The sequence below is a fragment of the Heloderma suspectum genome, chromosome 1 (genome assembly GCF_057233095.1).
Source record: "Heloderma suspectum isolate Gila_16-S chromosome 1, 16-S_ref, whole genome shotgun sequence".
NCBI classification, from domain to species: domain Eukaryota; kingdom Metazoa; phylum Chordata; class Lepidosauria; order Squamata; family Helodermatidae; genus Heloderma; species Heloderma suspectum.
This window is the reverse complement of record NC_139458.1, coordinates 436,128,188-436,145,493: the sequence shown is the minus strand read 5'-3', so window position 1 is coordinate 436,145,493 and position 17,306 is coordinate 436,128,188. Positions and strand designations below refer to the sequence as shown.

Here is a 17,306-nt window from a genome sequence, read left to right as displayed (position 1 = left end):
CCAATAGCCGAAGCTCTCTCAAATGACATAGAACGATCGCCCTGCCGAAACATTGCAATCATCATCAGAGACTCTCCTCCGAGTCCTCCCACCACCTGATCTCGGGTGGGCAGAGAGACGGCCTTCTCAGTAGCGGCACCATCTCGTATTTTGAAGCTGGCCTGGCATTCACCGTGATGTGGTTTTGCACAAGGCGAAGCCTTTTGTATTTGCCCAAATGTTCCAGCATATTCAGTGTACAGTTTTAGAGTGTTCAACCCACCTGTTTCTTTTTATTGCCTGGCTACGGGCTGCTGCTTTTATCTTTCTTTTTTTAAGACTGCATTTTTAATTGTACTTTTTAAAATGCGCATCACCCCAGGAACCATTGTGATGAAGGGTGGTTTAAGTATTCACTGAACTAACAGGCAAACAAACAAAACATACACAGATGTGCAAATCTGCTTAACTGCTGTAATTCCCACACATTGCAGAAGGCAGTTTCGCTTGGAACAGAATTTGAGTGCAGATTTACAGGATTCTGATTATTTATCAGCCTTTCACTGCCCACCCTGTCCCCATACCCTGGTGTCCAGTTCCTCCGTCTCGTCTGGGGTTGTACAGGTGGTGCTGATGCTCCCATTGCATTCTTTGGTGTTGATCAGCTGAGGCGAATTCCCATGGGAGGACGAGACGGATAACTTCTGCAGCATGAAATGAAACAGAAAAGGGACAACGGAGGTGAAGTCAAGGGGGGCAGCGCCAGCCCCGAGGCCTTCCAAACCTGGGATGGGAGGAGGCTGCGCTTTGGAAAGCTGGCACCTGATTCTGCACCATGAAAACACTGGCTCTCTCTCTCCTCCTGCCTGCTGCAAGCACAAACACCACACAAGCTAGATTTATTGTGGATTTCGTGGCCCCATTTTGGTCATGGAGAAGGTGGGAAAGGAGGCATTTTTCTCCTGCTCTCATAGTACTAGAACCCAAAGGAGTCATCCCCTGAAGCTGATTGGTGGGAGATTCAGGACAGACAAAAGGAAGGACAGTGCAGAGTTAAACTACGGAACTCACTTCCACAAGATGTAGTGATGGCCACCAGCTTGGATGGCTTTAAAAGGAGGTTGGACACATTCCTGGAGAAGAAGGCTATCAAAGGCTACTAGTCCTAATGCCGCTATGCTATCTCCAGTATCAGAAGCAGTATGCAGTACACAAGTTGTCGGGGAACATGGGCAGGGGGTGCTGTTGCACTCGTGTCCTGCTTGTGGTTTCCTGGTCAACAGCTTGATTGGCCACCGTGTGAACGCAATGCTGGACTAGATGGACTCTTGGTCTGATCTAGCACAGCCTTTCTTATGTGGTTCCACTTCAAGCGAAGACGTCCACTTTCACTGTGGAATCAATATCTTTCAGGTTCCCCCTCCCCCCGCTCTTCTGCTTCTACTACAAATTCCAAATTCATGATTAAATGGGGCGCGGGGTGTGTGTGTTCTGTTCGAATCTAGTAAAACAAAACAAAGCAAGATTCCACCCACTCCCCACCCTCCTCCACGCCCTCAGAACACAGCGAGGGTGCGTCTAGATGGACAGCTCCCAGCCTACCAACTGAAAAGCACTGTGCAGCTATCCCATCTTTTCCTCCTTAACAGATTTTGTGTGGAAAGAAAGAAAATGGATGAAGTGGTGGGAAATGAATATTTAATAGCTAAACACCAGTTCTTTAATAGCTGATGTTTTTAAAGAGCTAAACAGCAGCTGAGAAGCAGATTTAAAACTGGAAGGAATGTTTTAAAATTTAACGTCGTGCATTGCAGAAGCTGGCAGCTAACCAGAAGCTGTTGTGCAGCCTTTGAGGAATCTGAGGAGAGTCTTGGCGCACGAGCGGCACCCACGTGCAGCAGCACAGCCTCAGCTGCAACGCATGCGGGGAAGGAATTCCAAGCACAAGCCAGCATCCGACACTTAAATTATGACAAACTGAAATGAGGAAGGAGGGGTTCTCTTTGGCCCTGAGAGTGAGCAACCTGCTGGGGCAGGGCTCTTTTAATTCCCAGCTAAACAGAGAATCAGGCTGATGAATCAACTCCATTGATCCTGGCTGTCCAAGCAAATGGAAATGGGATGCAGTGCATAAAGAGGGAGAGAGAGAACAACAACTAGGGCATGAAATCTCCTTCACTCTTTCACCTACCGGAATGCTCAATAGAAACATAAACATCTGTCCTGCCCATTATTCAACTTTTGGTGGAAGATAAATGACCACAAGGCTGATCTCCATTGATCCCACTTTGAGATATATACTCCCTGGTTTTCTCTGTGTTCTGGTCAGTTTTCTTTTCTTGTGCCCAGTGAAGATGTCAACCTCGTTCCCTCTTAACCATTTCAATAGGTCTACTAGGTACAACTAGGGTTACCAAGTATGACTAGGGCTGGATCTAACCCAATATCGGACGTTGCTAGAGCTTCCTAGGTCAGAAGGTACAAATAGAGCACAAGAGTAAAAGACGCAAAAATGTATCATCCATCAACCTCAAAATGGGACAGCATGAAGCTTCTTACTACCCACCTCCTTGCACAAGCAACTTGCTCATTTGTGTGCAAAGGAGAAAGGTTGAGTGGCAAGCGTATTGCAGTGATTGAGCTAGCCTTGCAGAACCTGAATTGTTCCCACAAAGCCTCTTGCAAGCCCTCAGCTCCTTTCAAGGTAATCATGATAAATCAATTTGAGCTGCTTCATAGCTAAGATCCTAGGTTTAACAATCAAACCTTCCAATGGGATTCCTAGCTCACAATGTACAAACAGAACACAACACAAGGCTTTAAAACTTACCGCTTCTTAGGGCCTCTTCACACAATACTGCTGTAATTTTCTCCTTCTAAAAGCAGCTGTTGCGGGCCCCAATCCAAACAATACACACCCCCAGCTGCTATTAGCCACAGACGGGAAAACATACAGGCCCAACCAGGGGTGTTGCAAGGCCCCTATTTCCACGGCACTAGATTTATTCTCCAGAGACATAGGTGTCCATTGGTGCCAAAGGGAGATTTTTCCTAAGTTTAGCTGCCATGGAGGAAGGGGGTGGGATTTCTAGGGGGATCATAGTTGGGGAGGGAAGACTTACCCTCCCTTCCCTCTGCACAGTGGCCCCCCAAAATGCCCCCTCCGCATGGCAATTAAGCTTCTGAAAAACCCTTCCACTGATACCAATGGAAAGACTCGGCCCTGAATCTTTTAAGTACCTAGCAACGCTGCTGGGCACAGTACAAGTGTATTTTCCCTTCCACTGTTAGTAGCAAGATCCAGGGGGTCATTTGGACTGAGGCCATGGTGCAGGAGGGAAAAGGTTAGACTTTCCCCTTCCCTCTGCCTACCCCACAACCCTTATCCCAACCTGACACTACCAAAAACTTCCATTGTTTCCAGAGGACCCACATAGTGCCAGCCCAAACACTGGACAAATGAGACTTTTGCCCAAGAATACTCACTACACCATTGATTCCATTCTTGAGTGGCTGCTTGGGTACTAATATGAGGTAGGTGACGATCCCCTTCTCCTTCAGGTATTCACACCGTGACCCACCATCTCCTGGCTCCACCTCAAACTCTCCCTTCAAGCAGTCCATGGTGCTCTGGGAAATGTGTACACGCCTAAAAGGATCACAGAAAAGGTAACAGGCCATTACTGGTGGGCTGATTTCAGAGATGTTGAAGGGGGACCCTGAAGAAGATTCCAGAGGTTTAGGAACTCTTGTCCACGCTGTAAATAATGACCCACACACTGGAAGGCAATATAATGTCTTTCCTCCACAGAAAGACTGCACACCTCCTTCAGAGGGAACTGAGCATTTGGCAAAGGTGGGTGATGGTGATGGTGATGTTTGTTCTAGCCCTAGAATTTACCACATCAGTAACAGTTGCAATGATGTTGCCACTGTTACTATAAGGCAACTACTGAAAGCTACAGAAATGTCATGTGAAAAGGGAGAGAGTCTTCAGGGATATTTTAGCTCATGATCTGCTGCCATCAAAACTTTTATTCATAGGAGATGCTATAACAAAATTAGCCCAGTAATATCAACACTGACTGGCAATGGGTTTGGCTTTCTGGATCTTGCTGCATATCATCGGGCTTATTTGATGACCTGTACTAAATGTTGGTCTTTTCCTCTCAGATTTGATTTTCCGTCTTGGTCAGTTTTGGAATCCTCCTGTCTGGAGCCTCTCTTCAAATGGATGGCATTAGGTTCTTGGCATATTAAAGCAGAGAGAGCTCCTCCCACAATCTCGGCGGTTAGAGATGCGTGATGTATAATGTCACGCCAATTACAGTGACCCATTTCCCCATGCCAAACTGACTTTATGGGGAAATCCAGATCTAAGAATAGGAAAGAAAATGTTTCTGTAGAGGACCTGGACAGATAAAATTATCTTCGCCTTGGATCAATTATTGGGTGTTGAAGATGAGTTTTTGCCATTTTCACTTTACAAGATAAATTTGATTTGCCCGCATCAGCTGAATGGCAGTATTTGCAAATTTGCAAATGAAACATTTGTTAGTATCTAGATTCAGCCCTGCTGCTGTTACTTCCTCCGAGTCTCCTTTGCTATTGGAAACACTTATTGAAGCTGCCCAGGTATATCAACCCACGATTCATGTTTATAAATACTTATTATCAGTGAATAAATATGATACATGGGGTCTACAGCAGGAATGGAACAGGGAATTGGAATGTCCTATTTTGTCTAATCAATGGACCGCCGTTTGGCGTCTGTATCTGATATCTCTATGGACCTCCGGTTACGTCTTATTCAGCAAAAACTTTTGTTTCAGGTCTACTGGACACCACACTGTCTCTTTAACAAAGGTTTGACAAGCTCAGCTAATTGTTGGAGGTGTAATACAGTTAATGCTTCTTTTATTCATATGTTTTGGAAATGCCCAATAGTTGCCTCCTTTGGGAGGAAGTTATCCTACGGATAAACTTTGTATTGGAACACTTTTTAATATTGACTGATGTATATGTTCTTGTAAACTATTTGCCTGCTTTTTGAAATGTGACACATGGTCAGCGTAAATGAATCTTTCACACCCTCTTGGCTGCTAAAAGACTGTTACTGCAATACTGGAAGGGTAAAAGCTCACTGCCTATAATGCAATGGACTGAAGACTTCACAACACTTGCAACACCTGAAAGAGTGGTCTATAGGCGCCACTTGCGAATGGACTTATATTTGGATATCTGGTCTGCTTTTACTGAAGTCTATGTGTGATCTATTCCTTTTTCCTTCCCCCTACAATGTTGTAATATTTGAAACAGAGGACTTTAGAGTATGTTGTTATATATTCAATTTTTTTGGTTTTGTTTTGTTATGTTTTTGTTTGTTTGTTTTGTTTTGTTTTGTTGAAACTCACAATAAAAAAATGACTTTAAAAAACTGACTGGCAGCAGTCCCCTAGGGCTTAGCCAGCCCTACCTGGAGATGCTGGCAGGGATTGAACCTGGGGCCGACTGCATACAAAGCAAGGGCTCTACCACTGAGTTCTGGCCTCTCAATCTCGGTTTATGCTTACTATCTCAAGTGCCACATACATTAATGCAAAAGGAGGAGAAATTCAGACTGATCAGACCCCACAATAGGCTCCATCGTTTTGCTCTCAAGCCGTCACATACTGATGCTGAACTTGAATCCCCCCAAATCCAGCCTCCATGGAAGCCATGACTGCTCAATGCTTTAACTTTCAGGGCCATCTCTGCTTCTAAATATAACATGGGTATTGCTATTAATAGCCAAGCCCCTTTGCTTCATACCAGGCCACGACACTGACCCTCTTAGAAGAATGCAGATTTATTAGTTCCCTTTGGTTTCTGGCTGGCTGTGCTTCACTTGTTTGCCTGATCCTTGCCCTGAAGCTATCGTTTCTGACAGCTGATGAGTTCAAGTGCACTCAAATTTATCTGCACTTCATCACAGCTGCCAGGAGACAGAGGAAACATGGGTCAGCAGACAAACCCTAGCGCCAGGGGCAAGGGAGGTGGTTCCTTCCAAGAGGAACTTCCTCCTTGGTTCCTGCATGCCCACTAGGATACATGGAAAATTTGTCCAACCTCTTCTTAAAGTAAACTCCATTTGCCTTCTGGAATTCTCCGATAGCTTGTGAAAGGGATGGGCTAGCCATTACCTGCATCTGGCCAGAATTTGATGGTCTACTGTTGACTAAGGTAGAAAGTTGACTCTGATCCTTTGGAAAGGTATAATTCAGTCCTTATGTTTGAGCTGGTTGTGCATTCTGCTTGTTTGTAATAAATCCAAAGAAAAACTTAAGTGCCTGCAATATGGAGGCAACCTTGAGATGTAAAAGTCCAGGTTTTATGTGCAAAAAGAGAGAACCCAGGTTGAAACAGCACAGCTGGTCCTCTAAATTAGAGCTGATGTATTGAACAGGTAGGTTCAGCTGAGAGACGGTGACTGTCCCAAAGTAACCCAGTGAGCATGAAGCTCATGATCTGAATTTGGATACCAGTCCAACACTATAACTTCTGTAAACCACCCAGAAAGCTTCGGCTATGGGGCGGTATAGAAATGTAATTAATAATAATAACCATCCCAGAACACTGGCTCATATATTTACTAGCATAAGGTGATGAAGATTGGGGGGGGGGGCAGTATTCATATCTATTTTCTATGTCCTTTATCTTCTTTTTTTTCTCACCTATTTCCTTTCGAGAAGCAGCCTAACTCCATATCAAATAGCACATACCAAATTGCACAGAAACATATTTCCCAATTAGCAATTTTTCCTTCACTGCATATTCTAGCTCCCAGCTAGAATAAATTCTTCTGTAAGCCTTGACAGAGGAACCGGTTTTAAACTCATTTAGGGTGCAATCTTATGCATGTTTAGACAGAAAAAAAGTCCTACAACTGCCAACCTGAGAATTAATTAATTTCTGGATTAATTTCTGCCTAAACATGCATAGGGTTAAACGCTCAGGCTTGCAGTACAGACATGTCCGTTGTGTATGAGCTGAGACAGTCAGAATCTTCACAGAGAGCACGCACACAAAAAGAGCACAGAAGAAACCCAGTTCCCAAAGAAGCACTCACCCAGGGATGCCGCCTGCTTCCATCTTGTTAGCCACCGTCACATCCGTGGACCACACATCATACTGCCAACGCTTCTGCCCCAGAACACCACCCAGGACGGTGCCACTGTGCACTCCCACACGCATGTCCACGTCGGTTTTGGTCTTCTCTCGCACATAGCTTTGAGGGAAGGAGCCAACAATGATGAACAACACTAAATCCAGTCCTCGAGGATTGCTCCACTAACCCACAGACAGTGTTTGTTATGAATAGATCTGGAAGCTCTTGCTCAGAGCGGGCAATTTTTTTCTGTCAAGGGCCACATTCCCTTGTGGGTAATTTGTTGGGGGCTACAGGCTGGTGGTGGGTGGGGCCAAAGCCAGTGATGGGCAGAGCCAGAGCCAAAACTCTGGGTCACCCCTTTCCTCTTTCTGCCACCCACTTTCTCTCTTTCTGCCCCCCCTTTTCTCTCTCTTTCTGCCACCCCCTTTCTCTCTCTCTCTCTCTCTCTCTCTCGTTCTCACTCTCTTCTTTCCCAAGCAGTGGGCTACCAGGGAGGGACGGATCATTCTTGCCAGAGGTCTGAACTAATCACATGCAGAGCACTTTTGAAATTAGGCTGAGGGCTGCATGAAACTGGGCCATGGGCTGCATGGAGCTCTAGGGCCAAAGGGAGCCTACCCTTGTTTTGTACAGCCGATCTCCTTGTACAACTTTAACAGTCTGAAACATGGGCTTTAAGGGTTAATGGGAAGGACACACAACTCTTATATCTCTAAAACTTGAACTCTAGCTCCTTCTTTCTGTAAATGAGCTGGGAAGCCAGCTTTGATTGTTGCTATTCCCTAGTAATTTTCCATAATCATATCATTTTAGGGCCAACATTTTCCATCCATGAAACCTCGGCTCTGCATTGGTGTTTTGGGGTTGTTTTTTTTAGAAAAATGGAGGAATAAGCTGATATTGCTTAGTTATTATTCTGTGGGTTGGAAAGAAGACCCAGAGGGATCTTTTTCTCCAGTTGAAAAAGAAAAAGATCACCAGCCACGAATATTTGCAGTTCAAAACTAGCCACACTTTAAGGGAAGATTTTTAACAATCGTTATAAGAAGAACTATGAACTGCAGGGAAAACAAATTGTCCCCCTGTTCTGATGCACTGAATAGTGGCCTGGATCAGGGAAGACCAGTAGGATAAAAGAGGACAAGGTGACTGCCTGAAGAACCCAACAAAATGGGAACAGCCTTACAGGGATGTTTCCACCTGTATGAGATCCATATAGAGCAAATTAACCAGGCAAATTTTGGGCTGCAGGTCTCTGACCCAATAGCTTTCATAAAAGAGTACCCATTGCAAGAAATGTTCCTTGGGAGCTTCATGAAAAGAATAACCCTTTATGGAAGAAAAAGTTGTGGATTGAAAACAAAACTAGCCCAGACTCAAAAGAAAGAATAAGATACTTGAAAACTGGGGGAGCTTCCAGACAATGCTTTTATCCTGCCATCACCTTGCCTCATTCACAGAATTTTATGGGGGATCCAGGCATTATCGTTTTCCACTTGTAACCCTCCCATGTTTCCCACCGCTTCGTCCACTGTTTTTCCTACTGCAGAAAATCCGTTACAGAGGAAAAAAGACAGAATTATTGCACAACGGCTGCTCATTGTTAGCACTTGGAGCCCTCCGTCTGGAAGCACCCTGGGAAGGGAGGGAATGCTTACGAAATAGCTTCCACCATAGCAAGACCCATCAAGATTGAGCAGACAGCGTGGTCATCGCGGTAGTCAGGCAGTCCGCAAATGCAGTAGTAACAGTCTCCCAGGATTTTGATACGCAGCTGGTGGTATTTCTAGAAGAGTGGAATAAATACAAAAAAGTAATGCCGACAGCGTAGGGTTGCCAGGTCATAACCTGGAGATCGGCACTGTACTTTTAAATCTACTCCTGAATCAGAGACAAGACAACCATGTGTTTCCCTGCCCATTTCCCCACTGGGCCTCTCATGCACATGTAACCCACAATCTGGGTTACACACAGTCCCGTTTTCAACTGGTCAGCGGCACACCAGGATTCCTTCTTGTTACCATGTCCGCAATATTTGTCTGACGTGTGCTTCCAGGACACCAGTAGCTGGGGAACATGACCAAGAGGGTGCTATTGCACTCAAGTCCTACTTGTGTGTTTCCTACAGGCAGCTGATTGGCCACTGTGTGAACAGAATGCTGGACTAGACAGACTCTCGGGCTGATCCAGCAGGGCTCTTCTTATGTTTTTATGCTTCTATTTGCAAAATCTGATGCTGAAAATCCCAGGAGGAGAATCACACTCCCTTATCCCACATCCCTGATAACTGCACCACTTCCTGGTTTCTTTGCATGGGAGTTAGTACTTCTACAGAAAAGAGTAAACCTCTCACAATGCCCTTTGGTTCTCTCTAGAGGCGCAGCCAGGGCCAGACCTCTGGGCACAACTGGAGTACAGAGGCAGTATGCCTCTGTACACCAGTTGCTGGGGGACATGGGCAGGAGGGTGCTCTTGCACTCATGTCCCACATGTGGGTTTCCCGTGGGCAGCTGTTTGGCCACTGTGTGAACAGAACGCTGGACTAGATGGACCCTTAGTTTGGGGGGAAGGGTTTGCCCAAAACAAAGAGAACAAAGGAGGTTCTAGGTTCCTTACCATGGGTTCTTTGTGCAAGACCAAATATGAGCTAAGCTCAGTTGGCCCTTCAGCACTGGTGCACCAGGAATTCTGCATGCACACCCTGGGTAGAGCTTCCCATCCCTTCCTGTGCTAATGACTGTGGTTTGCTGCTTTTTGGCACGTTGCTTTAACTCTCCAGGTTTCTGACTGGCCGTTTCAAACAGGTGCCTCTGTGATGTGTGTGTGCCAAAGGTGCTGGGAAAAGTGCAAGTCATTTGCATATATCTGGAGTTATCGCACTTCTTTGTAAAGCAAAAGACAATTTGCATCTGGTAAACAATGTAAGACAAGGGGCTTTTCTATACGAGGCTCTTAATAGGCTGTTAATCTGCTGTATCTACTTTTGGCTTCATCACAAAATTGAGATCTGAGCACTAAATGAGACGCATTTCCTTTCCTGCTTTTCTGCTACATAACCTCTAGGTGGCACTGTGGCATAGTGGAATACCACAAATACACAAGAGGAAATTGTTCTTTCTTTCACTGTCAGAAATAATACCCCGTTTTCACTACTTTACAAAAAATTGCCAAAAGTGCTGGTTAGGCACAGAAGCAAAACTGGAGGTCATTACGTCATTTAAAAACCCATAAACAACTATAAGGAATGACAAGTGAATGATAAATGCCCCATGTAGAAAAGCCTAAAGACAGCTGGAGTGTACTGCAGCTTGAGGATGGTGAAAATGTGCTGAGTCGTCATGCCCTGGGATCCTCTAGCCGCTTGTTTGCTATCACGTATTCAGGCACATGGGAGTTTACTGAGTCAAGGGATTGAGAGTGTACTTAAAAAGGTAGCAAGGCTGAGCTCCTCAGTAACATCCTCGCTACAGCAAATAAGGAAGTGGGATGGGTGAAAAGACCAGAAGGATGGGAGAAGCAACACAGCTTCCTCACCTCCAATTCAACAGCAGATGCAAAGATACAGCACAGATCTCCGGGTTGTCAGATCAAATCCAATCACCCTTCAGGCTTCATCACTGTACCCCTTTCCCCACATGGCTAAATAATAATAATTACTGCATGCCTTTTTCTTATTTCCTATTTTATACTTTATAGTTATTTTATCAAATCGAGGAAGGCTTTCTACATATGACGATCATATACTACATATATAGGAAGGCATGTAACATAAAAATAAAACATACTTAACTAGAAGGAAAAAATCAAACAAGATTACATGATTAAGGGTGCTGGCTGGGGAATGCTGGGAATTGTAGGACTTTTTACTGTCTAAATATGCATAGGATTGCACCCTAAGAAATCCAAAATCCACAGTTAGGCAATACCTTTATTAGAGCCAACTAAAATTCAACAAAAATGTGCAAGCTTTTGAGTTCTCCAACCTGATGAAGATTTCTCTAAAGAGTTATTCGTACATATGAAACATGAAAACTTGCACATTTTTGTTGAATTATGGTTGATTCTAATAAACATATATTGCCCAACTGTGGATTTTGAATTTTTTTCTTACAGAGCATGGATATCTTGGTGTGTTTTTTTAATGATTAAGAAACATACACATTTGCTTAAAACAAGATACACAAATTAATAAATAGTAATCAATTCAATTTAAAAGTTTGCATTTTGTTTCTTCACTCCCTTATTCAAGAAATCTCAGTTAATTTTAACAATTCAACAATTAAATTATATGTAATCATTATTTGACATACAGAAATATTGGAGACATCCATTTAGAAGCTATCAAGGAGAAGACGAGGATGAAACTTTTGAAAAGCAAATAGCCAATGTTTTAAGGAAACATGACGTAGTAGTAATGGGGGACTTCAATTTCCCCAATATTTGTTGGGAGACAAATTCTGCAAAACATGGCCCCTCCAGGAAATTCCTGACTTGTTTGTGGCGGATAACTTCCTCCTACAGAAAGTGGAGGAAGGAACTAGAGGATCGGCTGTCCTTGACTTGATCCAAACCAACGGAGATGACTTAGTGGATCAAGTAGCAGTTACAGGAACTCTGGGGGAAAGTGACCATGTTGCACTTGAGTTCTTGGTTCTAAGGGAAGCAAAAGCCGAGTGTAGTCAAACGCGTACCCTGGATTTTAGGAAAGCTGATTTTAATAAACTCAGAACAATGATCAGGAAGGTCCCATAGCAAGCAACGCTAACGAGAAAAGGAGTCCAAGATGGGTGGGAGCTTTTAAAAAAGGACATTCTCAAGGCACAATTACAAACCATTCCAACAAGAAGAAAAGGTGGAAGACAACAGAAGAAGCCAATGTGGCTTCACAAAAAGCTTAGGGATGACCTGAAAACAAAAAAGGACACATATAGGAAGTGGAAAGAGGGCCAAGTAACAAAGGAAGAGTACAGGCAGGTAGCACAGAATTGCAGGGATGGCGTCAGGAAGGCTAAAGCTGAGAACGAGCTGAGGTTAGCGAGGGATGCTAAAAGCAACACAAAGGCTTTCTTCAGATACGTGCATAGTAAAAGGCAGAGGAAATAAATGGTTGTTCAGCTATTAAATAAGGATGGCAAAACGATAACAGATGACAAAGAAAAGGCAGAGGTGCTCAATCCCTACTTTGGCTCAGTCTTCTCCCAAAAGAGGGTCTATGACCCCCTTGGCAAAGGCGAAGTGCAGGCTGAAGGGGCAGTATTGCAGCTTGAGATCGATAGGCATATGGTCAAGGAACACCGAATTACTTTGAATGAGTTCAAATCTCCAGGGCCAGATGAACTGCATCCTAGAGTAATAAAGGAACTGGCAGAAGAACTCTCAGAACCGCTGTCTATTCTCTTTGAGAAATCATGGAGGACGGGGGAAGTGCCAGATGACTGGACGAGGGCTAATGTTGTCCCTATCTTCAAAAAGGGTAAAAAGGAGGAACCTGGGAACTACAGACCAGTCAGTCTGACATCAATCCCTGGGAAAATTCTGGAGCAGATTAGAAAGAAAGCCATCTGTAAGCACCTTGAAAACAATGCAGTGATTACTCGAAGCCAACATGGATTTGTCAAGAACAAGTCCTGCCAGACGAATATGATCTCATTTTTTGATCAAGTCACCTCCCTTGTGGACAGTGGGAATGCTGTAGACATCATATACCTCGACTTCAGCAAAGCTTTCAACAAAGTGTCCCATGATATCCTGATGAGCAAACTAGCTCAAAGTGGGCTAGATGAAACAATGATCCGGTGGATCCACAGTTGGCTACAGAATCGGACTCAAAGAGTGCTTATCAATGGGACCTTCCCAAACTGGAGAGAGGTAACGAGTGGGGTACCGCAGGGCTCAGTCCTGGGCCCAGTGCTCTTCAACATTTTTATTAATGACTTGGAGGAGGAGGTGCAGGGAATGCTGATCAAATTTGCAGATGACACAAAATTGGGCGGGTCAGCTAATACTTTGGAAGACAGAAACAAAATTCAAAGTGATCTTGATAGACTGGAGTGCTGGGCAGAAAACAACAGAATTACATTTAATAGGGATAAAGGCCAAGTTCTGCACCTAGGAAAAAGAAACCAAATGCACAGTTACAAGATGGGGGATACATGGCTCAACAACACTACAAGCAAGAAGGATCTTGGAATTGTTGTCGATCACAAGCTGAAGATGAGCCAACAAGGTGATGTGGCTGCAAAAAAGGCAAATGCTCTTTTGGGCTGCATTCATAGAAGCACAGCTTCCAAATCCCGAGAAGTACTAGTTCCCCTCTACTCAGCACTGGTTAGGCCTCATCTGGAGTACTGTGTCCAGTTCTGGGAGCCACACTTTAAGAAGGATGCTGACAAACTGCAGAGGGTTCAGAGGAGGGCAACAAAGATGATCAGGGGACTGGAAACAAAGCCCTATGAAGAGAGACTGAAAGAACTGGGCATGTTTAGCCTTGAGAAGAGAAGACTGAGGGGAGATATGATAGCGCTCTTCAAGTCCCTGAAAGGTTGTCACAGAGAGGAAGGCCAGGATCTCTTCTTGAACATCCCAGAGTGCAGGACACAGATGAATGGGCTCAAGTGACAGGAAGCCAGATTCCGGCTGAACATCAGGAAAAACTTCCTGACTGTTGGAGCAATACGACAATCGAACCCATTCCCTAGGGAGGTGGTGGGCTCTCCCACACTGGAGGCGTTCAAGACGAGGCTGGACAGCCACCTGTCAGGGATGCCCGGACTTGGATTCCTGCACTGAGCGGGGGGCTGGACTCGATGGCCTTGTAGGCCCCTTCCAACCCTACTATTCTATGATTCTATGAAAAACCCACCACATTATTTATTTATTAAACCAGTCTCACGTTTCTACCAAAAATGGCACTCAAGTTGAATTTTATGCATACATATAAAAACAATAGCAGGTTTCTTACTAAGCTAGCACTTATCTTGGGCATTTTGATAAATATCACTTAACTTGTAAGGAGCAACGTACCATAAATACATCATTTTTAAATTATCTTAATATTAACACTAGTGGATGCTGCTGTACTTTCTGTGAAAATGTTCACCTAAACATCTTCTGGAATATCTGTATTAGTCATTCTTTTCCAACTTAATTTAATTTCTATACCAATGAATGTTCTAATTTTAGTAAACAGGAATATAATGTTGGCAAGAGTCCCACTGCTGAGTGGCTACTCATGACAATAATTTCACATCTGGTGGAAGCATTTTAGGGGAGCCATTCCTTGTACCGCCTAAAATGAAGTCTCTTAACTGGAAATATTGGTAGCCTAAGGTATTTTCTTTATTTATTCAGTGTCTTCATTTATTACAAGACAAGCCATTTCCTCTCCGAATTACATCCACTAATCTTACTAACCCACATGTAATCCAACAGTGTTTATTTCCCAATGGAACAAAGCCTTGATTAAATACAGAGGAAGGTAACATTTCTCAACAGTAATTTAAAAAAAGCCCAAGCAGATAATGATGCTCATAAAAAAAGGGATTATTACATGAGTTTAAAACATTATCCGCCATAGAATCATGGTAAGTACTCAAGAGGTACTTAAGAAGAATTCTTGCTCCAGGGTTCATCATGGTTTATTCTTATCTGCCATTATCCATACAAATGTGGATTTTAAACAACTGGTATAATAATACAGCCTAATTTGGGGGAACAGTCAGTCTTCCCTTATTATAAGGTTTCTGTAGCATTGCTTGCGGGACCCTTGCTTATCTTCCTCCCTGTAAACCAGGGGTGGGGAACATCTTTCGACGTGAGGGCCGAATTGGCTCCAGCCAAGCAAGTCAGGGGGGTCACATATGCCCCGCCTGCAACGTGATTACCCGGACCCTATTCAAATACACACACACGCACACTCATTTTCTCACAGTACAAGACACACACACAACACACGTTCCCCACACCCTAAACTGTTCCCCTGCACAGCAATCAGGATTTTTAAAGCCTAAAGGCTAATGCAACATGGGGGGGGGGGTATTCTTTTCTCTCTGATCAGTTGATCAGGGAGAAGAGACTTTCCCTGGCTGGGGAGAGGGGGCCAGGCCGGAAGAAGAAGCTGGCAGGGTAGATAGGAAACCTGTGCAGGCCGTATCCAGCCTGTGGGCCAGAGGTTCCCTGTCCCTGCGGTAGCTATTAGTTAGCATTTTCTGCCAAGTCCTCAGAATAACCAGCAATGGAGGCTGGTGGCTCCGAGGTCAGTTTCAGTCAGAACCAGTCAGAGCTCTAAAGGAGCTCTCCAAGAGTTCTGACCGAAACCCAGAGTGGATTCACCACCCCAATGGCATCAGAGCCACCAGCCTCCCCTGATAACCAGGGAGCTAAATATAGGTACACTTTCAAATGTAAACAAGAGACCCAGTGAAACAGTAACCCTGCGGCCAGGGCCTGTGGTGCTTTTAATGTTTGTGCAGCGCTGAGCAATTTTAGGAACGATGATTATGAAACATTAATCTTAATCTTCAGTTTGCTTCCCCCCCCGTCCCAGAAATATTTAATTTCTATTTTTCATTTAAGGAGATAATCTGGACTTTGGGTACCATGGTATCTGCAAGCCCCTTTTGCCAGGAGAGCTCACAAAGGCCTGTAAACCTCAGCCTATCAGTCAGGGGTGGAGAACATGTGGCTGGCTGGTTGTGTGTACTACAACTCCCATCAGCTCTGGCCAGCATAGCCAGTGGTGATGGGAGTTGCAGTCCAACCACATCTGGAGGGCCACCTATTCCCCAGCGCTGCTATAAGCCTGACCTAAGGCAGGCTGTGATAATAACTCTGCACCGCACAAAAAAGCGAGAAACACACACTAGGTTCCTACGGCACGCTTCGCACAAGCTGCTCCGGGGAGCGTGCATGGCTCTTCCCCTTCCCCCCACCCCAGGTTTTATCTTCACAACCATCCTCTGAGATGGGTTATACTGGGAATGACTGGACAAAGTGACCCAGAGGGCTTCATGGCTGTTTTGAAAGAGATCCCAGGAGCTGAGGCCTGCCTCAAATGAAGAGCATGGGAGCAGGACTGGGGCAGGCTCTTGCTCCGCTGATCACATTAGCAGTGGCAGAGGCTGCTTCTCCCCTTCCTCGCCGGCCACGACACTTGGTGCGCCAAGCAGCAGGGGGGGCTCAGAGCCCACAGTCTTACCACTGCTGGCCCAGGACCAGCATCAAGGGAGGGTGTGTTCGGACACCTGCCAAGGGTATTTCCATACAATAAATCCTTGTATTTATTTTTTTGTATAAATACGATAAATCCTTGTATTTATTTATTTATTACATTTCTATACCACCCAATGGCCGAAGCTCTCCGGGCAGTTCACAACAATTAAAACAATAAAATACAAGACAATAATGTACAATATAAAAGTTTAAAAATACAGTACAAAAAATAAAAATCATAACCAAATAGCACCTAGCAACAGTGCAAAGACTTAAAATACAGTACAAGATTTAAAACAAACTGAAAAGCTGGGACCAGAAGGTCCGCACATATTTTTCATTTCACGACTTTGACCCGCTTGCACTGGCTGCCTATATGCTTCTGAGCTCAATTCAAGGTGCTGGCTTTAACCTATAGAGCCCTACATGGCTTGGGACCGCAATACCTGATGGCACGCCTTCCCAAAATGAACCTATCTGTATGCTACGTTCAGCATCCAAGGTCCTCCCCCGAGTGCCTCCTTCAAGGGAAGCTTGGAAGGCGGCAACAAGGGAGAGGATCTTCTCAGTGGTGGCCCCCCATCTGTGGAACAAGTTCCCCAATGAGGTCTGCCTGGTGCCAACTTTGTTATCTTATTTTATTTATTTATTTATTTATTTATTTCTATACCGCCCAATAGCTGAAGCTCTCTGGGCGGTTCACAAAAATTAAAACCAAACAACACACAATAAAACAATTTAAAATATATAGAACATTAAAACCACAATATAACAATACAACCACAATAAAACCTAGCAGCAGTACAGGAGTTTAAAATACAGATTTAAAACAGCAAAGATAAAAATTTAGAAAGCTAAAATGCTAAAATACCTGGGAAAATAAAAAGGTCTTCACCTGGCGCCGAAAGGAGTACAATGTAGGTGCCAGGCGAACCTCACTAGGGAGCTCATTCCAGAGCCGGGGTGC

The 17,306-nt window shown here is 44.4% G+C and overlaps 1 protein-coding gene across 1 annotated transcript in view; it reads right to left on the bottom strand.

Annotated features, from left to right (window-relative positions):
- The window catches only part of ADCY3 (adenylate cyclase 3), a 142,225-nt gene that overhangs the window by 45,932 nt on the left and 78,987 nt on the right, over positions 1–17,306 (bottom strand). The window contains exons 5-8 of the mRNA XM_084829491.1: positions 8,788–8,915; positions 7,088–7,246; positions 3,466–3,628; positions 564–683 (exon numbers count right to left, since the gene is read on the bottom strand). Of these exons, the coding sequence (XP_084685617.1) occupies positions 564–683; positions 3,466–3,628; positions 7,088–7,246; positions 8,788–8,915 (570 nt within the window). The remainder of the gene's footprint in view (positions 1–563; positions 684–3,465; positions 3,629–7,087; positions 7,247–8,787; positions 8,916–17,306) is intronic.